We start from the raw sequence: 27,967 nt of genomic DNA on the forward strand, positions 1-27,967 counted from the left end.
GGGCGCTCGCGCCCAGGAACCGGGCGCAGCAGGTGCCGCGGTTACCTCCACCTCGGCGGGGGGAGAGGGGGCGGGCCGGGGCAGGGGAGGAGGAGGAGAGCGGGAGAAGGAGGAGGGAGGTCGGCTCGCTGAGCTGGAGAGCGCGGCCGGCTCGGCAGGTTGGGACCCGAGCTTGCGGCTTCCGGAAGGCTCCGAGGTCGGATAAATACATCCCAGGGACCGGGGAGCAGGGAACGCTGCTCGCACCGCCCGCACCGCCCGCACCGCCCGCTCCGCCGTCCGCAGGGCGCCAAGCCGGCCGGCTGAGGCGCGGCGCCCGCTCCTCCTCCTCCCTCGGCCGGCGCGGAGCAGCGGAGAGCGGCGGGCTCGACCGCCGGCGCCGGGCCGCAGAGCCGATGAGCGGCGGCGGCTGAGGGCCAGGACTGGCCTTTGCCCGCCGTCTGCCCGGCGCCCGATCGGGGCCGCAGCGCCCGGGGCGCGGGGTCCGCGCCGGTGCCATGGGGGCGGACTGACGCGCCGGGGCGGCCAGCACTCTCCCTCGAGCCGCGGGCCCTGCTCGGAGGCGGCGGCGGGCGCCTGGCGCGGCGCGCTCTGCCCGGGGCGCCCGCGGGAGCCTCCGCTGCGCTCTATGCGCCTCTGCGGGCGCCGCGGGCCCGGGCCATGGCGATAGACCGGCGGCGCGAGGCAGCGGGCGGCAGGCCCGGGAGGCAGCCACCCCTGGGCGAGGAGAACGGCTCTCTGCCGCCCGGGGACGCGGCGGCCTCGGTGCCCCTCGGGGGCGGCGCGGGCCCCAGCAGCGGCGGGGAGATCCAGTCGCTGCCCTCCCCGCATCCCGGCGGCGGCCCTCACTGCGCGGCGGCTCCCAGCCTCCTGTTGCTGGACTACGACGGGTCGGTGCTGCCCTTCCTCGGGGGCCTGGGCGGGGGCTACCAGAAGACCCTCGTGCTGCTCACCTGGATCCCGGCGCTGTTCATCGGCTTCAGCCAGTTCTCGGACTCCTTCCTTTTGGACCAGCCGAACTTCTGGTGCCGCGAGGCCGGCAAAGGCGCCGAGCTGGCGGGAGTCACCTCCACTGGCCGGTGGGGAGCCTACGACGGGGCCAACTGGAACAGCCCCCCGACCACCTTCTCCACTGCCGCCTGGGGGCCCGCGGGCAACCTCAGCAACAGCAGCGGAGCGGACAGGGGCGACACGCCACCCCTGTGGTCCCCTCCGGACAAGGGGGACAACGCCTCTAACTGCGACTGCCACGCGTGGAACTATGGCATCCACACAGGCCTCATCCAAAACGTGGTCACCAAGGTAAGGGCCGCGACCGCCCCGGCCCCGTGTCCTTCTCCTAAGTCCCTTTCACTCCTAGGTCACCTCCACCCTTACCTCCGTCCCTCTCCTTATATACCGAGGTCTAAGCAAGGGCAACCAGGGACGAAGGATGGAGTCCCAAAGTGATGCTGACCTGTGTGTACAGGCATCCCGCATTGACGTAATAGCCTCCTGTCCCCCAAACAAATGCATTGACTTGAAGCGAGTGCTTTTTGCCGCCCTCCGCAGTGACAGGGCCTCCTAACTCTAAGGGTCACCATAGCCTCTCCTAATCTGCACCCCAAGTTCTGCCCCAGTGCACGTAGGGAAAGAGTCTCCCCCTCCTCCCAAAAGACTAGAGCTTCCTTCTCCCATCCTGCTGGCTGTCACCCTCATGAGGGCAGGAGTGGCCGGTGGAGGGTAAGGCCTCTGACCTGTCACCAAGCCTGCCTCATTCAAGGTCTGCTGGCGGTTCCAGGCCCGGGGCTCCGCTCTTCCGCCTGGCCAGCTATCGCTGTGTCTGCCATGAAGAGCTATCTATCCATGAGCGTAGCGCCTGTTCCCAGATACCTTAGCCATCTCCTGCCTGCTTTGGAAACAGGCTAAAGCCCACTAAGGCACTGAAGTTGTAGCCAGAGAAGCAAAGAGCTTTTGAAAATTCCCTTCCCCCATTCCCAGGCTCGGTCTCCTCCTAAGATGGGCATACTTGGCCTTAGACTTAGCCAACCCACTGTTCCCTCTAGTGATTTCTCAGGACTATAGTAAACATCATGGAGTATAGGAAGGACACTAAGAATGTTTTGGTACCCAGGGACCCCCATGCTCCTACATAGCAGCTGCCTTTATCTGAGGCATTGGGACCCTGATCAGCTTTAGCTGAACTTGCAACTTGCGTCCAGTCCATTGCAGCTCCTCTAGCAGAGGTATTTCATTGGAATGGAACAGTGTTTGGTGAGAGATGTGTGGCCAGCATAAAAATGGAGAATGAGCAATCTTAAAAAATCAGTGCCCAGGACATCTATAATTTTCTGGATTTCTTAGCATATAAGAGATATCTTATGCCAGTTTGTCAAGCAGTTTGTGGTTTTTGCCCTTTTTGTGTTTTAAATAACTAATTTGCATTTCCAAGTAAATGTAGACCTTTTCCTCTTCTGGGCAGTTCTGGGCAGAGTTTTAAATGATTTGTTTAAATGTGAGACTGAAATTTAACAGTTTATGATAACCAATGTGCATGTATTTTCCTCCCAAATGTGTGTTCGTAAACTTTGTAGCTCACAGATGTGTAAGATGAAACTCTTACATCATCATAACCCTTGTTTTAATCTTGGCAAGAAATGATCTGTCCTGTGGGAACTGTCTGGATTAGCTGTTAAATAAGGAAGATCCTTTCAACTTAGTTCACCCTGACACCCCGGTCCCCCCAGTGAGGTTGGCCTTCCCAAAGGTGTTTCTGTGATTCTGTTTCCCATTGATGGAGGGCAATATTTGGATTTTGTTTTGACCAGCATGGGGAAATTAACAATGACTATTTTAATAGTCTGTATTTCTGTGAAAGTAAGGATTTGGCAGCATTTTCATATACTCTAAGCCCCCTTCTAAAGAGAGGAAGAATAAAATAGATCAAAGCAAATGTGAGAGGAGAGTGCTCTCTCCTGGGTCAGATGGAGGGCAGACTCAAAAGTTAGGAGGTGGGATAGACTGTCATTAACTTAGTGGTGGGGATCCAGGAACAGCTATTCACACTTTGCCCATGGATGGTGGGAGGAGAGAACTAAAATAGTTCTTGAATACAGGCTATGCAGGCATGTTGGAGAGCTGGTAATTCTTTCTAAATTAGCATTCAAAGGGGTAAAAAATGGCACTAATGTGTGCAGTGTGTTTGGGAGTGCTGAATAAGTCACAGTGACATAGAGCTGACAAGCAAGGCTGGGAGGAGAAGACTCTGGGACAATAGTTAGACACACATTTTCTTGTAAGATAAAGACTAGCAGGCTCATATCGATTCTCACACACAAACAAGATCTAAATAAAGGACTGTCCTTCCACAGTGTTCTGTTCCATAACAAATGCTTTAAAGAGTGTTTAGAGCACATTTTGGCACCCGTACCCAGGCAGACTTTCTCCTCCGTTGGCTGTGCACTATCAGATGTACAAACGTGGAAGGTATCCTGTGATGGGGCTGAGTTCTAGGGGTCAGGTGCTTGTGTGCTTTGTAAGTAGAAGAAAAAGTGGAAGATTTGTCTTCTGTCAGTGGAGGAAAGATCAGGGTCTGAGAAGTTGCTTTTTGTGTCCTCTTTTCTGACTCCCATCATACCTGCAAATAAGCCTTACGGAATGTCTTTATCATTAGACATGAAACTGTCAAGCCAGTTAGAATCCCAGGTTATTATAGTTAAAAGAGATCTTCAGGCCTTCAGGCCTCTCTCCCCTCCTGAATCAAACCCAGTATGTGGGTCTCTCTTCCAGGATGGGAAGGGAGCCCCTGCCCAGGCAGCCCGCTTCATAGTTACTCTTCCTTCCAGAGAGGCCTGTTTTTTGGTGATTAGAACTGGGTTCCTCTCATGCCCATGTGTGCAACTTGTCCCTCTGAAGGATTCTTCTTCCTTCATGTAATACATAGTCAGGTGGTGGATGATGCCCAGGTCCGTAGTTTATTTCCTGGCTAAGACGTCTCCAGATGCTTCAGCTGTTGCCATACACGACAGACTTTGCTGTACTGACTGCTCCACTGGACATGTCTCTTCAGCATGGCACCCAGCACGCAGCCTGCAGGCCCTGTGTCTTCTAACCAGGAGGAAGGAAGAATGGACACTGCTTCCATGCACGAAGCCTACAGTTGATGCATTAGGCTTTTAGCACATGCTTCTCTTTCGAGACCATGGTCACCAAACCTTTATGGAATTATACTATGCCAGGGCTTTCTCAGCCTACGCTTGTGTGACATGTTGCACAAGATAGGTTTCATCTGAATAGTTTTTGGGTTATTAGATCTCTCCTATTAGGATCTTTTTTTATTTCTGTTTTTGCCTTGGTCCTTGGTATTTGTTATCTGTTCCAGAATTTGTCATGCCTTCAAAATAACAACAACAACAAAAGCAACAATAATAATACCAAGTTTATTTTGTGTAGCCCTATGAGTTTCAAAACCTTTGACATATATTTCCTTTCATTAAGAATGTTGAGTAATCTGAGGCCAGTCTTAACACTGAGCATTTCCTTGGAGTTTAAATCAGTGGATGCGAGCACACTTGAGTGGGCCAGGGCCCAGTGTTCAACTTCCTGATGTCACTTATAGCTCTGTATTGTATCTCCCAGTCATGTTGGAAGATATTGTCAGTGCCTTCCTGAAAAGAAGAGCCTAATAAATTCCTGCAGAGTCACTTAGAGGACAGTTCTAGGGGAACTGAGGCGGGAGGAGGGGTTGCTTGGTCTCCCTGACCCACACCAGCAGTCCCTGTGCAGCCCAGCGGCCAGGTACTTCTGAGATTTTACTCAGCCAGGAAAAAAAATAATCAGCCCTGCTGATTCTAAAATATTTTTCTTAATAACTTGCATATTATTCCGCATCGTTCTGAGTGAACTCTTACTGGTTTCTAATGCTCACCACTTACTTTGAATAATTACTAGAATTTTGCAAAAAGTCAATGTCAGCTAAACTTTCTAAGCTCCATTCTTTTTCTGTAAATGAAGTTTGGGATGCTTGTCTATCTCCAGTCATCTGCTGTTTCTTCTGTTCTTCATGAATTCTCAAAGATTGCTAGCTTTTACTCTGTAAGGACACCTGAGAGTTGTTTAAATATCCCGAGAAGCAATTTGTATTCTTTTTCTGGTACTCAAGACAATAAAGTGACTCAGTACAATTTAATTAGGATTAAAAATAATTACAATTTAATTGCAATAGTAATATTTAAAAAAGAACCCACTGTTAGGTCATGCTAATGGTGTTTTAATTATTTCGTGCAGTATATACAACACAACAGGGAACATCTTTATGCATACCTATTTTTAGAAATTGACTAATAAAAAATGCATGCATGTGGTATGGAAAGCAGATGGTAGGGTAACATTTCTTGCCATCTCTGCCTCCAGTTTCACTCTTCAGAAGCAACCATGGTTACCAGTTGCTTATGTATCCTTCCAGAAATATTCAAAGTATATTTTCATTTATATATTTTTCTCTCACAAACAGTAACATTATATATACTGTTCTATGCCCCTTTTTTGCCTATATTGGAATGGATGCATAGAGAGCCCCTAATTCTTTTCTGTGTCAGCACAGTATTCCATTGTATGATTGGGTCATAATTTATCTAATTAGTCACCTAAAAGGGGGGCATTTAGGTTGTCTCCAGTCTTGGCTAATATACAATATAGAATGAAATCCTGGCACAAATGAAATCCTTAGCAGTGGAGAGTCAAACTGGGCTGCATTTTTATTTTGCTAGATGTTGTCAAAGTGCTCTCTACAGAGATCTTACTACCAAGTTACACTTCCATCAGGGATGTGTGAGGTGCTCTTCCTCCCTGCAATCCTTCCTGGGCCAGGGAGTTAGCCACATTGCTAACTGTCTCCTGGCTGGATATGCGAGAAGTTGTGTTTGGTCATGGGTATGGATTTACATTTGTCTTGCTTTGAGGGGGTTAAACATCTCCCTGAAGTTGGTTGAGCCATTGTGTTTCCTTGTCTTTGAACTGTCTCTCCATGTTTTGGCTTCATGTGTATGCATGTTGGGGGAGTGTTATTTTCTTACTGATTTATAGACATACTTTATGCTCAAAGTCAGTTAAGCCTTTTGGATGTCTTGTAAATAAATGCTTTTCCCTGGTTTGTTGTTTGACTTTTGATTGTGTTCATGGTGTTTTTGTTAGGCAGAAACTTTGGGTTTGGATAGTGTCAAATGAATGAATCTTTTCTTTTTAGTAGTTTCTGGATTTTGTGTTTGATTTAGGGCTTTCCTAATCCTGGAATGTTAGGGAAAAAACCCATGTTTTCTTCTAATAGTTTTATGACCTCAGTACCTCTTTAATTTGGTGTTGCAGGGATCGGTGTTGCTTTTACTGAGCTGTTAGGCTAAATTGTTAGAAAGGAAAATAAATACTAGGCCAGAGGATATAACCCCATTTCACGCAGGCTTTCACTTGCTCATAACAATGTCTTAAACCTTCAATGTGTCAGAGGCCCTCACTGATGGGAAGATTGGAAGCTAAACAGTCGCTGAGCAGCATTTTCCATCTCCCATTAGGAGACAGCTCATTGTGTGCAGTGGGTCTCACCCCCTTTCATCTTCTTGTTCTGAACTAGCTGCAAAGCATCTTTTTTTTTTTTTTTTGTCTTTAGCATTTTTTTCAAGTCTCAATTCATTTGGGCCATTGGTCCAAAGTAGAATTGAACCAAAAGTTGATGTCAGCTAAAAGCATGTTGGACTCTCTGAATGTCAGTTCTGGGGTCACCACAAACCAGTGATATGTGGGAGCCAGCCTGGCTCCTCCAAACCCTGCGCCAGTGTGCACATCTGTATCCAGCTGCACACTCAGGAACATCGTGTTGGTGGCTTGGAACTGCTGTGGTGGGAGTACTGACAGGCATGGGAATTGGCACAACAGGGTTTATTTTTTTCTTCAGAAAGCTAGTTATTAAGGAATTATCAGCCCACTGAGCTTGACCCTGGGCCACAACTTTCCTTTAAAAAAACACACACAACAACTTTCCTTTTCCCCTCTTCTTTCATAGATATGAGGGCCTATTCTGAGCCAAGCATTGTGTTGTGTGTTGGGGATAGGCGGAAATAGATAGTTCAACTCCTATAGAGCCTATAGACTAATGAGGGAGATAAACCTTAATAAATTAAGTAGTAACTTTTTAATTACAAACAGTTAAATGTGTGGAAAGAAAGGGGAATGAGAGACTAGAAGAGCCTGCCTAGACTGACTGGTCTCTGAGTGAAGCCAACAGGAGATGAGCTCTGAGTAGGAGAGGAAGGCACAAGAGGGGTGTGTGTGTGTGTGTGTGTGTGTGTGTTTTCCAGAGTGAGGAAACAGCATCTGCAAGAGCCCTATGGTGTGCAGGAACCTGGGATTGATAGAAGGCTCTGTAGCTGGGAACATGGGGAGGGGTGGCTTATAAGACTATTAACCATGAGATGAACTCAGCCAGCTGAGGGATGAATGGGAATGGAGGGCAGCAGGGGAGAGCCTGTGGGGTGAGCGGAGGACCTAGGACCCAGCCTGTGCCTGCGATGGGGACTTGGGGCTATGCAGGGAGGCAGAGGGGAGGGAGGGGGCATTTGAGAGGAGTGGAGGCAGCTGGACCAAAGGTTCCATGGGAAACAGGGCCTGTTATGCTGCTGAAAGGAGACCAGCTGGCCCAAGGAAGGGTCCTGAGGAAGAGCTGTGGAAAGCATGCCGGGGCTGCAGGTCCAGACCAGACTTTGGGCAAATGGGCCTGGAACCTGATCCCAGGTCTGTTGATAGCAAACAGCACTGGCTGTGGAGTGTTCTAGTGTTTTCCATTGCCCTCCTGCTCACAAGGGGAGGATGCTAATTAAATTTCCACAAGGCTGAAAGGCACTGATACGGGAAACCATCGGTCTAGAATTTACTTCCATTCAGCTTCACCTTTGCCAAATGCCTGGTGTAGGTAAAGAGGTTGTTAATGACATACATTATCTTCTAGTCCAAAGTCCTCAGTTTATAGATGAGAAGTCTGAGGATTGGAGAGGGGAGGGCCTTTGACTTGTCCAAACCACCAGGATTAGAGTTAGAATCCAGCTTTCCTCACCCTGCAGGGCATTCTTGCCTCTGCCCCCAGGGGAGAGGGTTGTTCCTTTTAACTAGCCCAGCAGAGACGGTCTCCTGCCCAAAGTGCCCATAACTCTGTGGGTTGGTAACTTCAAGGTGAGGTGCAGTTGGTTGTACTGTGGCTCTGTGAGGGTGGGCTTGTGCAAACCGCCTCTCTGGGCAGATTTCTCTAACCTCTGCTCCTTCTGCCTTCGTTTCCCACTTGCCTGGAACTACCTCTCCTCCTTCCTTCAGCTGATAGTTCCTGCTCACCCTTCAGATTAGCTCAGTCCTCATCTGGCGCCCCCAGCACCAGCTGTCCCTTCGTCAGAGCACTCACTGTGTGTGATCAGAATGGTGTCTGCCCATCCCCCACTGGAGGTGTGTCTTCCTGGTCTTTCGCCCACAATGTCGTCATAAATGCCTGAACCCACCTGAAAACTTGATGTTATGAAAAGAGTGGGAGTTTTCAGTTCGGCAGGTGTGGGTTCAAGTCTTGACTGAGCTGCTCATGACCAGCAGGAACCTCATGAGCAAACCAGGTCATTACTTACCTTACCTGGAAGGCTATCCTGAGGGTGAAGGAGAGCAGCTGGGGAGAGCCCTCCCTTCTGGAGCCTGGCAAATAGGAGGCACCTGGGGAATCTCAGACCCTTCTTCCTGCATCCTCGGGTGAGGGCTGGCTAAGTCATCTGAGAAGTGCCTCAGTGCGGAGGAGCTGACAGGCCACACCTGGAAGGGTGATTATTCCTTGGGAGCTCCTAGGTGTCTGTCACCTTCCTTTAGAGCAGTGGTTCTCAACCTTCCTAATGCCGCAACCCTTTAATACAGTTCCTCATGTTGTGGTGAACCCCAACCATAAAATTATTTTCGTTGCTACTTCATAACTGTAATTTTGCTACTGTTATGAATCGTAATGTAAATATCTGATATGCAGGATGTATTTTCATGGTTACAAATTGAACATAATTAAAGCATAGTGATTAATCACAAAAACAATATGTAATTATATGTGTTTTCCGATGGTCTTAGGCGACCCCTGTGGAAGGGTCGCTCGACCCCCAAAGGGGTCAAGACCCACAGGTTGAGAACCGCTGCTTTAGAAACTGATGGTGTGGGAGCCAGGTGTGCCATTAAGACAAGACATCTGAACCTGGAACCACGGACCTGCAGGGGTTTGTCTAAAAGACCCTTGAAAGGGTCTGTTTTCAGAGCTCTCATCTGAAAACAAAACAGGTCTCCAGCCACAGGGCACTGAGGGTCTGGAAAGGAAAGGACCTTCCTGGGGGGCCAAGGCCCTGAGGACCAGAGAGCTCCCCTGGTTAGAAGTTGGGAAAAATCAGAGAGAAAGTGGAATTTTAGAGTTGATGATAACCTTGAGCTGTAATGGCAGGGATCAGAGACCTAACTTCAGGGTGAGCGGCCCCCTTCAGAGCGGCCCTGTCCCACCTGGAGTGCTATTCTTGCTGGGTTTTTGTGGGAGAGCATTGCCTTTGATCTCACTAGTCTACAGACTTTGATCTTTACTGAGTTGGGATTTAGTAGGTTTGTTCTTTCATTTGCTCAGTGTTTGTGCAATGCTGGTCATTACCCACAGGCAGACCTCCTCCCAACAGTGCCTTACAGATTGCCGAGGCCTACGTTCTGGGAAGGGGGCAGTGGTTATTGATTGGTTTAAGTGGAGTTCCTCTGAAGTAAATCGTTGCTGTAATAGAACAACACTACGGCCCGCCAGGCCATCCATTTGCGAAGTATATACCCTATCCAACATCTCTTCTTAGGTTGCAAGTACAGAAAACAAATTTCAAATTACATAAATAAAACGGAAAAGAAACATATTGGGAAGATACATGAATGATTGCATAGGGAACCCGAGGGTTGGGTCTAAGATCAGAAAATGTGTGTCAGGGAGGCGTCTTCAAGAGCCCTGCTGCCAACCCTCGTTCTTCCAGAAGCCACATCTGCTCTTCTCTCGTCCCCTTCTCCAGAGCTGGCCTCCTCCCCCTCCAGACTGCCTTTGTCATGCGGCTGTTACTCCCTGGCCCCTGGTCAGCAATGGCCAGCATGGAGGCCAGTGTTCCTTTGTCAAGCTCCAGGTTCCTGGACTGAATCTGATGTTCAGCTTGGGCTGGGGTGGGGAAAGGCAGGCTTCAGAGCAATGTGTTGGGCTACCTAGGGCTGTGTGTGTGTGTGTGTGTGTCCCCTTCAAACCATGGGACAGGAGCTGGTCTTCAATGGGGTAAAAGGGGATTAGGATTTTTTTGGGGGGCAATTAATCAAGAATAATTGAATATTGATGATTTGACATTTAAATGCTTTACACAAAGTATTCGTTTTCTTCACAAGGACTCAGAATGTAACTTACCTGGCTGTTTAAACTGCTTACGTTTAGTATGAAATTGGCAAGAATACCCCTTCTGATGCTTATTTTCTGGAAAAAATTATAGATGGCTTTAGTTATCAGCTCCCGATCACTGCAGGAGCTTGGAACAAGCCCTTGGGCAGTCACTGAAGCAGTTTGGCAAATTCCCCTCTACCCCTGCCCCCTGCAGGTTTCCAAACCTTTCTTCTAATCAGGACCAGCTGCAGAGCTGAGGGGCCCAGTGAGAAATGAAAAGGCAGAGCCCCTTGTTTAAACATTATCAAGGTCAAGACAGTGACAGCCTGGCACGAAGCCAAGGCCCTTCTGAACGGGCCCTGCTTCTGTGACCCCCAGCCTGTCATCGGTCACAAAACAGGTTGTCACCCCTACAAAGCTTTGCTGTGCTTTGTATCTTTCTCTAGGTTTCTGGTATTAAAAGTGACCCATACTTGTGGGCCTATTTTTCTCAGGGAATGTTCCATAGGCCTTCCAAGTGTTGTTTTGCACTTTGAGTTAGCTCGAGGCCTACAGTACCTGAAGGAGCCAGGCGCCTTCTCACATTTGAAAAGGCTGCTCCTGAAGCGAGCCAGCGGTTTCCTTATCTAAGGAGTGAACCGAAGAGCTGAGTCATGGGAGCATGTGGTAAAGAATGTTAAGTCATTAGGAATGCTAGTTAAGTGTTTATCAGCCTTTTTTTAAGTGGGAAGGAGGGTCAGTTCTTTATATAATTTAATTCTACTAGGTAACAACCACACTTTATTTCTTAGTGTCATTTAAAGAATAAACACAAGGCGATGATGCTGGCATTAAACAGCCACAAGCATCCCAGTGCTCATATTAAATTATGGACGGTTATGCGCCCAGTGTCATAGTTTGCACTACAGCGTGTTTCCTCCCAGATTAGATTAAGAGCTGTTTTCTCTGTGTGTGTTTAAAATACGCCTTACAAATTGGGCACCCCTGCTTGCTACGTGCTCGGAACGCCACTGCTCTCCAGTGGAGACACATGAGTTCTTACAGTTAACACAAAGGTTTGTGTCCTACTGAAACATTTTAAATTGTGATAAAATACACATAATATAAAACTTACCATCTTAGCCATTTTTAACTGTACAGTTCAGTGGTATTAAGTATATTCACATTGTTATGTAACCAACACCACCATCCATCCACAGAACTTTTTCATCTTCCCAAACTGAAACTCTGCTCTCCCCATTCTCCGTTCCCCGCAGCCCCTGGCAGCCACCATTCTATTTTCTAACCCTGTGAATTTGCCTACTATAGGAACCTGATATAAGTAGAACCATACAGTATTTGTTCTGTTGTGACTGGCTTATTTCACTTAGCATAATGTCCTCAAGGTTCATCCATGTAGTAGCATGTGCCAGAATTTCCTTCCTTTTTAAGGTTGAACATATCTCATTATATGGCTAGACCACACTTAGTTCACCCATTTACCCATCAGCAGATGCTCGGGTTGCTTCCACCTTTCGGCTCTTGTGAATAATGCTGCTATTGACATAGTGTTGTCTGACTTTTTGAAGACAGCTACATACAACCCCTCCATCCCTCCTCCCCCGCTGTCAGGTGATTTCTGCAGCCACCTGTGTAGTACTTGACCCTGATTTTTCTCTCAGAACATCTGCTCTGTGGCAGACCTTCTGCTGTGCTCTGGGTAGGTGACAGATGGATATATCGCTTCTGCCCTGAGCAGGAGCCAGTGGTATAGCTGAGACCTTTCGTAAGTGGAGGATTCCAGGGCAGTATGAGATGAGCTGAGACATAAAGGGCTGGGAACTGAGGGTGTGGGGCGGGAAGGGGGACAGGATGCTATGGCATGTGAACTGGCCCAAAGGAGGGCTGGGGTTCGGACAACCCTACAAGACAAGAAGAGGGGCGTCCGAGGAACCAACCCTCTGACACCTTGATCTCAGACTTCCAGCCTCCAGAACTGTGAGGGATAAGTTTCTGTGGTACTTGTTTCAGCAGCCCAAGCTGACTGATACACCTGGGAGCTACCACAAGCGGGTGAGTGACTGAGGATTCAGGCAAGAGACTGGGAGAAGAGGAGTGGCCAAGAGACAGAAGGAAAATCAAGAGCAAGCACACTCCCCTGTCATGAGAGACGAAGGAGTGTGGAGGACTGACTGGTCACTGCCAAAGCCACACACAGGTCACCTGAAACCGCTGAGGCTGTCCTGAGGAACCGAGCATTAGGGGAGCCTGACCTGTCTGGGGCATAGAGACCATGTGGCCAGCAAAGCAGGAACCTGGGCACAGCTGGTGCTTGCCCGGAGCACAGACCAGCGGAGGAGAGGGCAGCAGCTGCTTCCCCCGCACAGTGGTGGCGGGGCTTGTCCAGGTGGTTTTCAGGAAAGGCCCCCACTCACTTGTGTGCTGTGGGTGAATACAGAGGCTGAGAGGGAGCTGAGGACACAGGTGGATGGGCACCGAGCCCCAGCGGACAGGGGCCTGGGCTGGAGCATGTCCCTCCTGTCTCTTCTGTTGTTTCTTAGTTTAGGAACCTCAGATGCTCCATAGCCCATTGGGGAAACATCAAACCGACCCCCAGGAACTGACCATGGACCTCGGGGTTGGGTCCTAGGTCCTCCTCCAGGTCCCTGCCCCTCTGCGCCATCCCTTCATAGCATTTGTCAGCTCCTTGGCAGATGAGGCCCTTTCTCAGTCCTTTCCATTCCTGTCTCCACCCCAAATGGTCTTTGTACCCCAGACCGTGTGGGGTCACCTGATGCTGGGTCCCTCAGGACTGTATCAGTGGTTTCAGTTGGCCTCTGTGTGGCCTTGACAGTGACTGGTTAGGCCTCGACTATCTCCTTATGATAGGGGAGTGTGCTTGCTCTTGATTTCCCTTCTGCCTCTTGGCCACTCGTCCCAATCTCTTGCCTGAATACTCATTCACTCACCTCCTTGCGGTAGTTCCCAGTGTATCAGTCAGCTTGGGCTGCTGAAACAAGTACCACAGAAACTTACTTCTCACACTCTGGAGGCTGCAGTCCGAGATCAAGGTGTCAGCAGGTTGGTTCCTCGGAAGCCTCTCCCCATGGCTTGTTCATGGGTGTCGTCTCTCTCCGTGTCCTCACAGGGTCTTCCCTCTGCATGTGTCTGTATCCTACTCTTTTCTTACAAGGACACCAGTCCTGTTTGATTAGGTCCCACCTCAGGGACCTCATTTTACCTTAATTACCTCAGGAGCATCTGAGGTTCCTAAAGATCATATCTCCAAATAAGGCCACATCCTGAGGTACTGGGGTCAGTACTTCAACATGAGGGTTTTGGGTGAGAGAACAATTCAGCCCTTATCTCCGGTTTTCCAGCTCACACCCTAAGTGAAGCGGCCCCCAATCTCTGTTCTGTGACCCTGATTTTTCCTTGAAACCCAAGGCTTAGCTAAGTATTGGGGTACCTGCTGGGCTGGGCCTCTTATCTGGCCTCTGACCTTATCCACCCCACCCCACCCCACCACCACCTCAAATTCAGTGTTTTGCTCCTAAGAAGCTGAGTGGCTCTATTAATGTTCCTGCTTCAGAAAACTTGGCTTGCTGTAGCCTTTTGGATGAAGTGGGGCCTGGGTGGTGATTTTCTAGGTCCCTCCTGATCCTCACCCTTCCTGCCTCCCCTGCCGCGGTCCCATCATGCCTGTACCGGAAGCCTGTGCTCCAGCCCCAATTGGGTCTCAACACTTGACCTTTGCCAGTGATGTTCCTTCAGCCCAGAATCCACCTCTCCTTCCTGCCAGTGTATCACTTTCCTCGGGCCTTTCCTGAGTCCCTGTTTTCCACCTCAGTCCCCACCTCTGCTTTCTTGGCCCACAGGCATATCTTCAGGACTTGGACCTAGTAGGTGCTCAATTAACATTTCATGAGGGGTGTAGGCAGAGAGGTGGTGAAGGGGCTGCTGCTCTCTTCTAGGTAAGAGTTGCTGATTTAATTCTGGGGTGACAAGAATAGGAAGAAGAGGACAGAAATCTAAGTCAACTCAAACCTAAAGTCAAATTTCAGTGAATTACTGAAGACTCAGAAGAGGCATGTAATTTATCTGAAATAGAAACGAATCACTCGGGAAATCATACTGGGCAAAGGAGTGTCCTTACTTTAAGCCACTGGTTTTCAGAACTTCAAGTCACAAAGCTGCTTCTTCCTCTGAGAGCCCCACATTGAACTGGTGTGTCTGAGCTAGGATGGGGACAGAAGTGATGGGCCAGCTGGGGAACTGTGGGAAATACCTGTGGCAGTTGTTTTAAAAAGTCCTCCGGAGGATTTCCATGCAGTATGATTTCCCCCAGGGGCTTTTGGTGTCTGGGAACGTTTTTGGCTGTCATAACTGAGGAGGAGGGAGCTACTGGCATCTAGAGGGTAGAGACTGGGGTGCTGCTACACATCCTATAATGCGTAGTACAGCCCCCACAGCAAAGAGTGACCCAGCTTAAAACATGGAATGCCAAGTTTGAGTAATCCTGGTCTAGGCTAATGTAAAAGTTCATTGTATTTTCTAACCACACCTGGTAGATGGCCAGGGGTTGTCAGCCCGGGAGCCTTCGGCTGCTCTGTACGCCACAGGGGGAGAGTGGTGGGCAGGCTCAGGCTGAAGAGGGCGGCTCATCGTGCTGGGAGTCACCCGGACACAGTCCCGGTCCCCTTGCCTGCTGTGAAGAAATGGATTGCTAAGGACACTAATGGTGTAAACCAAGTGTCCATGGGCACATGTAGTCTACCTAAGGAAGCACATTACAAAAAGCTGCCTTAGGATGTTTATGTCCAAATGAATGTTGTTAATGACCACATCACTCATTAAAGTAGGTCCTTTGAACCTCTGCTTAGAATAATGCTTGGTCACTTGAAAAGGAAACATCTATTTGGACGTCAAAAATGTCTCTTAGTCAGACTAGCCTTTTCCAGAATTAATTCCTCTTCAGGTGGTTTGGTAGTGTTTTCAGCAGCTGGAAATGAGAAGTCCCCAAGAGACCCAGCCACCAGGAGCTAGTGGCCAGAGCCAAACATGAGCCTGGTTTATGTTTGCTGAGGAACAGATCAGGGTTGGCGTCCCCCTTGGGCACAGGCCCAAGTGGTCTGAGTGTGATGTCTCCAATGACAACACATGCACCTCTGAAGGTAAGTGTACCTACTAGGTGTTAGCCAGGGCTGCCAGCGATGTGCACTCTCCCCGCTCAGATGCTCACAGCCCCGGCTGTCTGTCCACTCACTTGTGTTTCTTTTTGAGGGTTGTGCTGATTTTCGTGTTGTTCCCCATACAGAGCTATCAGGGTTTAGATCAGTGGTTCTCAACCTTCTGGCCCTTTAAATACAGTTCCTCATGTTGTGACCCAACCATAAAATTATTTTCGTTGCTACTTCATAACTGTAATGTTGCTACTGTTATGACTCGTAATGTAAATATCTGATATGCAGGATGGTCTTAGGTGACCCCTGTGAAAGGGTCGTTCGACCGCCAAAGGGGTCGCGACCCACAGGTTGAGAACCACTGGGATAGATGGAGAGACTAGCTGAGTGTTCTGGGCTGGGCAGAGTGTCTTGTGGGGACTCCGAAATAACTTCCGAGTGGGAGATAAAGATGCTTCGACTCTCAGTCATCCAGGGAGAGGGAGTGAAGTTCAAGAAGGTGATGTGGTTTTGTAGGGGCCTATCCATGGCCTAGTAGTTTCTGGAGGTGTATTGCATGGTGAGTCAGCAAATCTACATTCCAGAGTAGGGTTTTTGATTATTTCATTTTAATAGAAGGTTTATTTTTAATCTCTCCCTGGTAAGTCTCATAGGAAGCAACTTTTCAATAATGGATATCATCAAGGTTATGAGGGTATGGGTTTTTTTGTTTGTTTTAGTGTGTCTGTTGATAACATGTTTGAATTTAATTTAATTGTGGTTTAAGTATAAGCTGTGGTTTCTCTAGTTAATTAACTTTTCATCTGCCATATTGTTTCCCCCATTTATAACCCTAGTTCTGTTTTGACAGATTCGTAGGTAAGCAAAACTACTACCTTGGTTATGAATCTCATTACCAATAGCAACTTTTGGGAAACTTAAATGACCTTGAATAAATGGAAGGTTACCAGGAAATTTAAAGACTTGTGGATTATCATACTGAAAACAGGTTTTTAAATCTGCAAAAGGCAGTTTTCTTTTTTTAGGATGGGGAGGCGATGACATGCAGCAATCTTTCTTAGCTGACCTGTTTCAGCCTGTGTAGCAAATATAATGGCATAATTTCATATAATAGTTAAAAATGTATGCAGGGAAAATATCACAGAAGAAAAACCCAGAGAAGTGTGTAATATTCAGATGTTTATTGAGCAGCTACTATGTGTAAAACATTGTGTCAGGAGCTGCAGGGGAGAAGGAGCCTACGAATTGTGCCTAAAGAATGGGTGGTCCTGGTGGACAGAGATGGGCTGAAAGGGCACATATGGGGAAGAGGGAAGCATTGAGCAAAAGAATGGCGATGGGAAGGGTGGAGGCTGAGTTGGGAAGAACCAGGATGTAGGTATTCTGATGGGAAGGAGTAAGAGGAAGCATTTGTTCTGGTTAGGAAGAGAGAATGCACAATAGTGTGAAGGGTTTGAAAGCTGGGGGAGGTCTGTTAAGATGCTGTCTGCTACAAATAGCCAAAAACCTCAGATCAAATGGAGTGACAAATATACAGAAATACATGTAATGTTTCTGGAAGTCCAGAGATAGGATAGGCTGTAATCCACAGTTCTTTCTGTCACTGTCCTCGGCCTTTCTCAGCTTGGGCTGCCATAACAAAGCCACAGACTGGGTGTCTTAAGCAACAGAAATTTATTTCCTCACAGTTCTGGAGGCTGAAAGTCCATGATGAAGGTGTCAGCAGGGCTGGTTTCTTCTGAGGCCTCTCTCCTTGGCTTATGATAGCTACCTCTGCCCTGTGTCCTCACATGGCCTTCCCTTTGTTGCAAGTGTGTCCCAATCTTCTTACAAGGACACAAGTCATATTGTGCTGGGGTCCACCCTAACGACCCCATTTTAACTTAATTACCTCTCCAAAGGCCCTGTCACCAAATATATTCTCAGGTGCGGGGGATTTTGAGGGGACACAGTTCAGCCCATAACAAATGCTGACTTCTTTGTAGTCACAAGGTGGCTTCCCCTGATGGGGGTTATTTGCTACCCCTGCCCTCAGACTTGGAGAAGAGGCATTGGCAAAGGGAACACCGGTCTTCTCCCTTTCCTTGGAGGTGGGTCCTCTCTTACCTGCACCACTGACTGATACCACTCACCAGGGGATGCCACGTGTGCATCGTAGATGGGGCTCCTTCCTCCAAGTCACGTGGGGTGCCGAGGGCCTGCACAAAACAGGGTTCCAAGTAGAGCAGAACAGGGGAGAGGAGGTGCTGTAAGTTACCAACACAGCCCACTGTTCTCCGAAGAGAAGTCCCAACTTCCCCTGGCGGGTGATGGAGACCATTGAAGGCTTTTGAGCAGGGTTGTCACAGCATGTCCCAGGCGCCCTTCCCATCCCAGCTGCATGCTGGCGGCTGTCAGCAGGCTGCTTGCTTCACCCTTGCAGTGGCCCGGCCAGGCAGTCCTGTCACCAGCATCCGGCAGGTGAGGAAACAGACCAGGATGCTGAGAAACTTGGCCAGGGACACACTGTTAATAGCTGGTCAAATCAGCATTCTAAAATGCATCACCCCCACTCCAAAATCTATGCTCTTTCCATGACACCGCTTCCACATTTTCAGAAGACGAAACTGGCTGTGGTGGAGGAGATAAGAGGATGGTGCTCAGTCTGAGGCGAGAACAGAGAGGGCTCTGCAGGAGTCTGTGCTGTTGATGTTGAAGTCCCGGCCACGTGGTGGTGGGGACCTGAAATAGACCCTCTCAGACGACAGGTGTGCACAGGGTTGGCCCTTCCCTAGCCTCTGAGGGAGGCCGGGCTCCAGGCCTCTCCTGCTGCTGGAGGTTGTGCGTTCCTCGGTGTTCCTTGGCTTCTGGATGCATCACCCCAGCCACAAAGCTTCCCACGACCTTCTCCTGTGTGTCTTCATCTTCCCTCTCCATGTGCCTGTGTGTGCAGATTTCCCCTTTTATGACCTCATTTTACCTTAATTACCTCCAAATACAGTCAAATTCTGTGGCACCAGGGCGAGGACTTCACCAGATCTTGCTGGGGACATAACTCAGCCCACCACAGAGTCCTGTCAGGGAGAAGGGAGGAAGTCTGTATGGTTAGAACACAGGCATTCTGTCCTTCGCAGGAAGAGGGCTTCCCACCCATTTTGTCCACAAGTAAAGGTGGCCGAAGTGGTCGGAATCCAGGTGGTGATAGAAGGGGGCAGGTAAAGAGAAAAAGTGGCTGTAAACGGGGGTGGGGGTGTCTACGGGCACCCTTCACGGGGGAGGGAGGGAGGGAGGTGGAAGGAGGCTGTGGCAGGTTTATGGGCTGAGCGTCTTAGGTATGTCAGAGCTGAGTCGGGCAGCAGCCCTCCTCAGGAGGGGCCTGCCTCTCACTTACTGCACAGCTGGAGCGAGAGATTAAGGGATGTGGCTGACACGTGGCGTGACTGACCTGACACTGCGGCCAGCTGCGGAGGCAGCCCTGGGCTCCAGTTCTGCCTGGTGCACCCTTGCACCTAGGAGGCAGGATTGCAGTGCTGAGTCTCTTCCTTTTTATGCAGGCGTGTAGACCAAGGGTAGGGGACTGTTTTGTTTGCTTTTGGTACAGTTGCAACAGCTCTTGTTTTGGACTGATGTATGACCCGTAACCATGTTTGTGAAGAACCGAAGGCCTTGAAATAGCAACTGTGTGAGTTGTTCACTCTCTGTTCTGAGCTCGACCTAGAGATCGACTTTGAAACTGCAGGGAGTGTGCAAACGCCTCATTCGTGAGGTTTATCCGTTATTTGGATTCCTCTGTCAGGAATCTCTTCCCCTTTGCCTCCTGCCACTGGAGGACCAGTGCAAGGAGGAAGAGACTGGATATTTTGGCCTCATCTTTAGGGACCCGTTTAAAACAATTTCCCAGATTCTTAAAAATGGAAGTATAATTAACATATAGTAAACTACACATATGTGTTTTAGTGAGTGTTGGCTCATATTACACCTGTTAATCACCAACTAAATTAAGATACAGAATTTTTCTCAAATTCCTTCAAGCCCATCTCGGGTCTGCCCAGCCACAGGCAGCTGCTGCTTTTATCTCCTTCGCCATAGCTGCGCTAGGCCTGGTTCAGAATGTTCTGTAAGTGGAATGATGCGGTGTGTAGACTTTTGTGTCTGCTTACTGTTGCCCAGCACCATGTTTGAAATGTGTCCATGGTACTGTAACTCAGTGACTGTTCCTTTTCGCTGCTCAGTCGTATTCCACGGCGCGTGCAGGCTGCACTTTGTTTACCTCTTTTCCTGATTTGACCATGAGGGTTGTTTCCTGTTTGTGACTGTGATGCTTAGATGGCCGTGAACATTGTACTCCGAATTCTGTAAGTCCTTTCCACCGCTTATTACTCCCAAGTTCTAACATTTAAAAGTTGATTGACAGAATCAGAGCAGCTAGTGAGAAATGTTGACTTTTAAAAAATCTACATGTTTCCTTCTTTCTCTTTTCTTTCAGAGGGTAGGAAGCAGGGGAGTGACAGGTGCATGTGGGGAGGAGACTGTCCTCTCTACGGGGCAAGAATCCAGCGTCTGTGTCCCTGGCCTGAGAGAGTGTGGCCCCACAGCTCCAGTGACCCACGCCCAGGGTTGAGGAGGAGGCCCCAGGAATGGCGGTGTTGACAGGGTTATGTGTGGGTGGGGAGAGGCATTTGAGTGAGTGTTGGCTCATATTACACGTGTTAATCACCAACTAAATTAAGATACAGAATTTTTCAGTAAGCAGACACAAAAGTCTACACACTGCATCATTCCACATGGAAAAGGCGTTGCCAGTGAGCTGCTGTCCTGTCACCCAAGGGGGAGTTCACCAGTTGTTCCGATGTTTCTTCCTGCCTCTTATAAACAGGCGAGTGTCCTTGAGCAGCTAGTGCTCCTGCTGTAGCCACCTCCTGCCATGTGGGGTCCTTGAGGAGACCCTCCTCACCCTTTCTTTCTATATGAAGACCCGGGTCAGCCCTGGGAGGCAGGCAGCGCCAGGGTTACAGAACTTTTGGAGCAAAAACCCCATCACCCAGCCCCTAGCTGAATGCAAGGAGTAGCGCAGCCCCAGTTTGCAGGGGTGGCAAGGGGAAGTCTTTTCTCATGGGACCCGCCCTGCAGGATCCTGTTTATTCCCTGCACTGGGATCTGGAGGGAATTAGAGGAGTGTTTTCCAGCAGGAAAGAGGGACTGAGAGGAGAGTCAGCCCTCCCAATTTCTCATCTCCTGTCTAAAAACCATAAAGGGGCCTGGCCAGGTAGCTCAGTTGTTTAGAGCATCATCTCCATATACTGAGGTTGCTGGTTTGATTGCCTGGCAGTGCACATAAAAGAAGCAACCAATGAATGCATAAACAAGTGGAAAAACAATCAATGTTTCTCCCCCCCCCCCCCCAAATATCAATCAATAAAATAAATATAAAAACATAAAGGAAGCAATGAAATGTAGGCAGACATTTCCCACCATTTTTAAACATACGAAAAACGTTGCTTGTTCATAGGATTTCTCTGTCTTGTGGTCACTCAGCATTTTGTTAGAAGTGTGTTTGTGCTTCAGCACACGTGTTGTCCCAAGTTGAACTGCATTTCTTTTAAAGCCAATGAAGTAACTGGTGATGGACTGTTATTGAGTTAACTGTTTAGAGATTGGAGGCCCCAAAATGTTCCGCATACATAATACAGTTCCCACGATGGCCGTTGAAATTACTGAGCCAGAGAACTACAGGAGTGACTTCACCCATGTTCTCCCCACGGTGAGATATTGAGTGTTTGGAATAGTAGTTGTGCATAGCAGTGAAGAAGCTGGGTTCCTTTAGGTTTTGTTAAAGTAGTCACAGGATTTCATTTATTTAATCCTCATCTGAGGGCCTGCTTAGGGAGAGAAGGAAGAGGGAGATGAAGGGAGAGAGAGAAACATCGATGAGAGAGAAACATTGACCAGCTGCCTTCTGTACAAACCTGCAACCCAGGTATGTGCCCTGACCAGGAGTCCAATCAGCAACTTTTCGTTGTACTGGATGACACTCAACCAACTGAGCCACCCTGGCCAGGTTGAAAAAAGACATTTTTAAAGCAATTTTCAGTGCAGGCTTTTTCACCGTCTCAGTCAACTTCACCACGTGTGGAGAAGCGGGTGTCCTTCACCCTGCAGGCAGGCACTGCTCGACTGAGGGCCCTGGCAGAGGTGGGAGCCCAGCGTGCAGCGCAGCGCAGAGGGCCTGGGCAGAGTCCCAGCACTGACTGAATCCCAGTGCTGCCACATCACCACAGTGAAGCTCGGGGGTGACTTACCTCTCAGAACCTCATTTCCAAAGTGGAGATGATACTCACCGCACAAGCCTTTGTGGGGATTGAATGAAGCCGTCGGCCTGCAGGCTCCCTCTCAGCAGTGTGCGCTTTGAGACACACATTCATCTGGGTCCTTTCTGCATCACGTAGACAACTACTGTGCCTTATACAACCAAGCGCAATTTTCCAACCATTAACTTTAGACCTTTAAAACAAGAAGTATGGGGGTTCACAGGACGTCATTAACATCAGCCCTGGCAATGACCGTCTTCGTGGCATGCAGCCAGCCAACCCAGCCAGGGACACACACCGGCTACTCTGCTTTCTCACTTTCAGAACCCTCTTCCATTAGCCCATACCACACCCAGCTATTCAGCATCTTAGGTGGTTTTTCCAGGTTCCCTAAAAGGCCCTCTTTCTCAAAATTCCCTCTCTTTCTATTCCTACTTTTTAAAATATCTGGGAAACTGATCGTAGGTAGGAGATTACAGCAGTTCACCCCAAGTTATCTGTGACTGACAAGGATAATCGTTCTCCTTTGGGGTTCATCCATATCTTTAAACCTTTTTCTCAATGATTGATCAATCAGTAGTCTGCAACTATAGGTGGTATATTTTGATATTTCTGACATCAGCAGCAAAAAGCAAAAGCCAAAATAAGGTATAATTTCTGTAAACATTTTAATTCCATTTAAAGTTGTTGTTGATACATTTTCAATTCTGTAACATGATACGCAAGGCCCCTGTAGATTTGCTCCTGCTTATCTCCACTCTCATCTCTAACTCAGTGTCTGGTCCCACCAGCAGTCTCCTGCCTGCCCCACACTTCTAGTCTCTTCCAGTGCAAGTAACTCTCTTCCCGTTGCCCAACCCCGACACTTGACCAATTAGAAGAGAGAGTCACAACTAAATGGAGCCTCAGGCCTCTCTGTGTTCTCAGGGCCTATCCATGTATCAGTTATTACAGCTCTTTATTTCTCAGTGTTGTCTTTCTTACACTCTGAACCATTGAGAGCAGAGACAGCACCTGTACTGTCACTTCCCTGGGGCCTGGGACTCAGTAGGTGACCAGATAGTCATTAAACACTGAAGCTATGCCATTCTCTCCAACACGCAGATGAGGTCCCAGTGGGCCTGGACGAGGATGCTGGCTGTTGGGGAGTGACACAAAGGGAGCGAACCTTTTTTAAAAAAGTATGTTTTATTGATTTTTAGAGAGAGAGGAAGGGAGAGGGATAGAGAGATAGAAACATCGATGAGAGAGGAACATCATCTATCAGCTGCCTCCTGCACACCCCCTACTGGCGATCGAGCCCACAACCTGGGCATGTGCTTGGACCCAGAATCGAGCAGCGACCTCTTGGTTCCTAAGTGGACACTCAACTGCTGAGTCACACCGGCCGGGCGGGAGCAAACCTTTTTGCATGAGGACAGAACTTGGGTTACCTGCCTTGACCATTGTGTGAAGTTGAAGGCACAGGTTGAAGGAGCATTTGACTCTGAGGTAGGAAGGTATGGTCACTCCTTTTTGGTGAGTGATGTCCCTTGTACCTTCCACTCAGAGGTAGCTTTGAGGAGAAGGGATGTCTCACTGCGAGGACTAGTCTCTCCGGTGGAGAGAAGACACTGTGCCGAGGTCTGGACCATGGAGAAGATCTTCCTGAGGCTATATTCCATAAGGCTGAGCATGTGCAGGAAGGAAGAGATGGCGCCATTACGTTCTGCCAAAATCTTAAAGCAGGGTTCTCTTCAGAGCAATGCCACTGGTGTTTAAGTGAAACGGAACCACACCTCGCCCATTTCCCCCCATCCACTTCTTGGGTTTGTCATTGGTAGAACTGGAATAGAATTGAACAGTTCAAGCTAACACATAAAGATACACTTTTTAAAATTGTGATAAAATATAAATAAAATAAAATTGACCACTTTAACCATTTTAAGTGTACAGTTCTGTTGCATTAAGTACATTGACAATGTTGTGTACCCATCACCACCATCCATGTCCAGAACCTTTCATCTTCCAACACTGAACGTCTGTCCCCATTAAATGCTCACTCCTCTTTTCCCCCTCAGGCCCCGGCAACCACCATTCTGTCTCTATAACTTCTCTGGGCACCTCATCTCAGTGGGACCATGCAGGATTTGGCCTTTTGTACCTGGTTTATGTCATTTAGCTCATCCATGTTGTAGCAGGTGTCAGAATTTTCTTCCTTTTTAAGGGTGAATAATTTTCCACTGTATGTACGTATCACATTTTGTTTATCTGTCTGTCTGTCAATGGACTCTTGGGTTGCTCCTACATTTTCAGCTGTTGTGAACAGTGATGCTGTGAACATGGGTGTACCTATATCTGCTCTCGTCTGCTCTCCCTTTTGGGGGGTATGTAGACCACTTTGTAAGCAATTTCCTAGAGTACGTAAGTGCCCTGGACTTGGGCTGACTGAGTGACCTCCTGCTGAGAGACGAGGACCTGCAGTGCAGTTACATTTCTTCCCCAGGAGTCTGAATGTGACACAGTGATTCCTTTCTGTTGTGGTTGACCTTCTGCATATCATTTCCTAAGAGTATTTGATATTTGTCCATCTGTTACTAATTAGCCCTTATAACGTCTGTGAAGACAGAAATATATTTATCATTTTTATTTTCTCTGATCAAAGGTAGGAAAAAGATTCCTTTACTTACTTGGGTTACTCTTTGATATTCATGAATAGCAGCCTTTCTCCCTTATGTAGATTGCCAGAGGTGACAGGACTCAAATCCCAAGATTGTCGTGTGTTATAATTTGCATTGTGATCGCTCATATTCTGCAGAAATAGACCTTGTAAAGTGTGTTGTGGGGGAGATGGTTTCCAAGGTCAAATAGGTTTGGGGAGGATGAGTGTAGAGTCGCCTTTGCAGGATTCATGACACCCATTGACATAGTCAGGGCTGCTAGGTCCCCTGTTGTCAGTGATGTTTCCGCGGTGACTGGACAGTTGGTCACTTTTTGAGATGAACACCTATGGCTGCCCTTTCAGTCTGCTGCCTGGAGAATGTGCTTTGGCTGCTCATGTGGACGTGAGTCTGTCTTAAAGATGCAGCCACACGGGCACAGTCCGGAGGAATGGTTTTGTGTATGGACCACTCATTTCATCTTGTCTTTTGCTCATTTGCTTAGAGAGGAGAAAGAGTGGGAATGCTGAATGGAGGACTTGGTGGTCCCTGAAAAGCTTTGTAAAGTCTGCTCTGTTGAGTCAGTGGTTAATGGGAAGCCATGTTTTAGATAGTCTGTGAATTATACCTCCTCAGGGCGTGCCTTAGGGCTGGGATGGAACTCAGGTGCCCTGGCTTAGCTGAACAAGGCTAGACCCTCAGGACCACAAACACTGACAGAAAATTAACACGTAGCAGAAGGACCACGGAAGCAGAACGACTGCTTCTCCTGTTCCTCAGAAGGGCTTCCCCGCCTGGTTCCTAAGTGCTGTGATCCCAGACGCGTCAGCAGCTGGAGGATGTCCTTCCTGAGCTGGTCGTCGGAGGCCAGACACCTGTGCAGTCCTGTGTCATCCTGCCACCGGAGGGTGGGCAGGCCGTGCAGCACAGCTGAGGACTGCTCGGGAGACACCCAAGGACTCCCACTTGGCGGCTTTGCAGCTGCTCTGGCTTGAAAGGGTCTCTGCCCCCCTTTCTCTCTCTTCTTGCTGAGGTTCAGATTGTCTAGTATGTTCTCCATGTCTATTTCCCACACATCTGGCCATGTCCTGTGTGGGCTCCTGGGGTCTGTCCCAGGAGAATTGGTTCACAGTAGCGAGCAGTACTTTTCAGGGGGATGGTCTGGCATTGGCTGAAGAATACGTTTGAGTTGTATTTGAGAAAATACCTTGGCGAGCTACCTATCAGTTCGAATGTCGCCAAAATGTCAGAGGCACCCCGAGTGGAAGGGGGGGCCCTTTCCTTGGTCACTGCCCTGGGGCTCGGCTGCCCCTTCTCCCATGCTGTGGACTGTGCTGCACACTAGTGCTTTCTGCGGGAGCAAACGGCACAGCCACACTTTGCTGTCACATCGTCAGGTGGGCACAGTGTTTTTAGGAGATTGATAGTTCAAGAAAAAAACATAAACACCCTTTTGGGTATAGAGTGTTGTTAGCTTTTGAGAACAAACCTACTTCTTTTCCTTTTGATCAGAGAAATAGTATGTTGAATGAATGAATGATGGTGGGCCGTCTGGGCGATGGCTCTGTGCTGCTATCCTCCATGGGCTGCTGGAGGTCAAAGCAAAGGGCATTGCAGCCTGCGCAGGAGAAGGACGCAGAAGGTGTGGAGAACCCCTCCGGCGCCCCCTGGCTGTGATTGCAGCGGCACCCCTGGGCACCTCTGTCCCGCCTCCACCGTTTCTGTTCTGGTGCTGGCTATGCAGACAGGACGTACAACTAGTTGAATACCCCTTCGCTTGGAGCAGTTAGGGATAAGGCTCAATGAATAATGCAGACTCTCAATGTCAAAACTCTTTTGAAAAACAGTTTTATTATTCTAACAGTCAAACTTTACTTTCCAACAGACTTAATCCCCCAAGGAGCTGCTTAAATGGATGACAAAATTAATGAATCATAATAACTTGTGCCAGTTACCACGCGAAGCACGTTCTTCACATTACTTTGGACTCATAGCAAACCTATACGATAGGTTTTGTGACTCCTCTATCACAGCTATTGCAACTGAGGTCCCAGGCGGTGAAATACTTACCCTGGTCATAGGACTGCCGAGGGAAAATGCTCAAGCTCCGACACTCAGTCTATCTGGGTCGGAGTCTGCACTCTCACCATGATGCCCAGCTGCCCCCACAGTTGCATCTGGGCCCTGGGCTCCACCCCCTGGTCAGTCCCGAGATTCCAGGCCCTCTCCAGGCTCTTGTTTATCGATGACACCCTTCCTCAGAGGTGGTGGTGAAGTACAGTCCAGCACAAGTGCAATGAAGACAAAGACCAAATGGGTAAAAGTTCAAGAAATTGTGCTGCCCTCGTGCGAGCCCATCTGTTGAGTTCGGTGGACCAGGTGCAGCCCCTGTCCTGTGAAATGTGCTGCAGCGGGTAGGTGCTGGCTGTCTTCAGGGAAAACTGGAAGTTTGTATGTCTTCCGGTTTGAGCTGGACAAGGCAGACAACATTTGTTTGAAGAGGCCATTTTACTTCATATCATTCTTGTCCTTTCAAGATGGTTAGACCGGTTGGGACAGGAGGAAAACTGGTTTGGCTTCTCAGTTATTCTGATTCATAAATTATAAAAGGGATGACTATTTGACAGGAAGCCTGAGTTGGTCTCAATTAAAATGTTGAGTTGATTTTTAAAAAAACCTTTATGTTGTAAGCGTTTTGGCCTAGAATGAAGGTAGACAGAATGACCGTGAGGTTAGGACTTGGATGTTCACCTTATCGTCTTGCTCGGCAGTAATTGACTCACGAGGCTGGCGGGGAGAGCCTCGCGTTCCCGTGCATCGGGGTGACCTGTCCGGAGATGAGGTTTTCCACGGGAGCTGGGATGGGGCGACTGAGACTGGGGAGACTGGGCTCTGCCCGCGCTTGGCTCAGCGGCTTGCTTTGTTATTTTGAGTGACACGTCGCCTCTCTGGGCTTCAGGTTCCTCATTTTTAAAATTAGGAGGTTGACCTTGACTTTTTCCAGCTTTTCAATAAAATTCTATGAAAAATAAGAGACTGTGATATTTTTTCACAGGTACTTTACAAGTCATTTTTGTTTGGTCACATAACCATGAAATAACAGCAAAGCCTGTCCCAGTTCCATAACACTGTGCCTCCCTATACATGGAGTGTATCGAATACCTGGAGACAAATGCTGTGAGCTGTAACAATTTAACATAAAGCAGAGAATTGTTTCTATTCGCATGAGCTAGGGCTGTTTCTGTGAGTTTATTGGGGGTGCTGGTAGTAAAGAACATGAGTTTTAATCAGACTTGGATTTATAATCTACTTAAGCCATTTGACCTTGGACTAGTTGCTTCAGCCTCAGTTTCTTCACCTATAAAATGGACACACTGGTAATAATGCCTGTGTCATAGGCCTGTTGTGATGGCAGAATGAGAGAGCTTAGTCAAAATAGCTAGAAGACCATGGTAGTACTTA

At 48.6% G+C, this 27,967-nt stretch overlaps 1 protein-coding gene across 5 annotated transcripts in view; it reads left to right on the forward strand.

Annotated features, from left to right (window-relative positions):
• Positions 1–409: 409 nt before the first annotated feature.
• SLC22A23 (solute carrier family 22 member 23) overlaps positions 410–27,967 on the forward strand; it is a 181,416-nt gene continuing 153,858 nt past the window's right edge. Inside the window, exon 1 of one of the 5 annotated variants that reach the window (XM_070405799.1) lies at positions 410–1,302. In XM_070405799.1, coding sequence (XP_070261900.1) covers positions 661–1,302 — 642 coding nt within the window. In that variant the 5' untranslated portion in view covers positions 410–660. The remainder of the gene's footprint in view (positions 1,303–27,967) is intronic. The other 4 variants (XM_070405801.1, XM_070405800.1, XM_070405797.1 and 1 more) reach the window with 4 other exon arrangements.

The sequence above is a fragment of the Myotis yumanensis genome, unplaced genomic scaffold (genome assembly GCF_028538775.1).
Source record: "Myotis yumanensis isolate MYYU_CA2020_CCGP unplaced genomic scaffold, mMyoYum1.0.hap1 SCAF_2, whole genome shotgun sequence".
NCBI lineage: Eukaryota > Metazoa > Chordata > Mammalia > Chiroptera > Vespertilionidae > Myotis > Myotis yumanensis.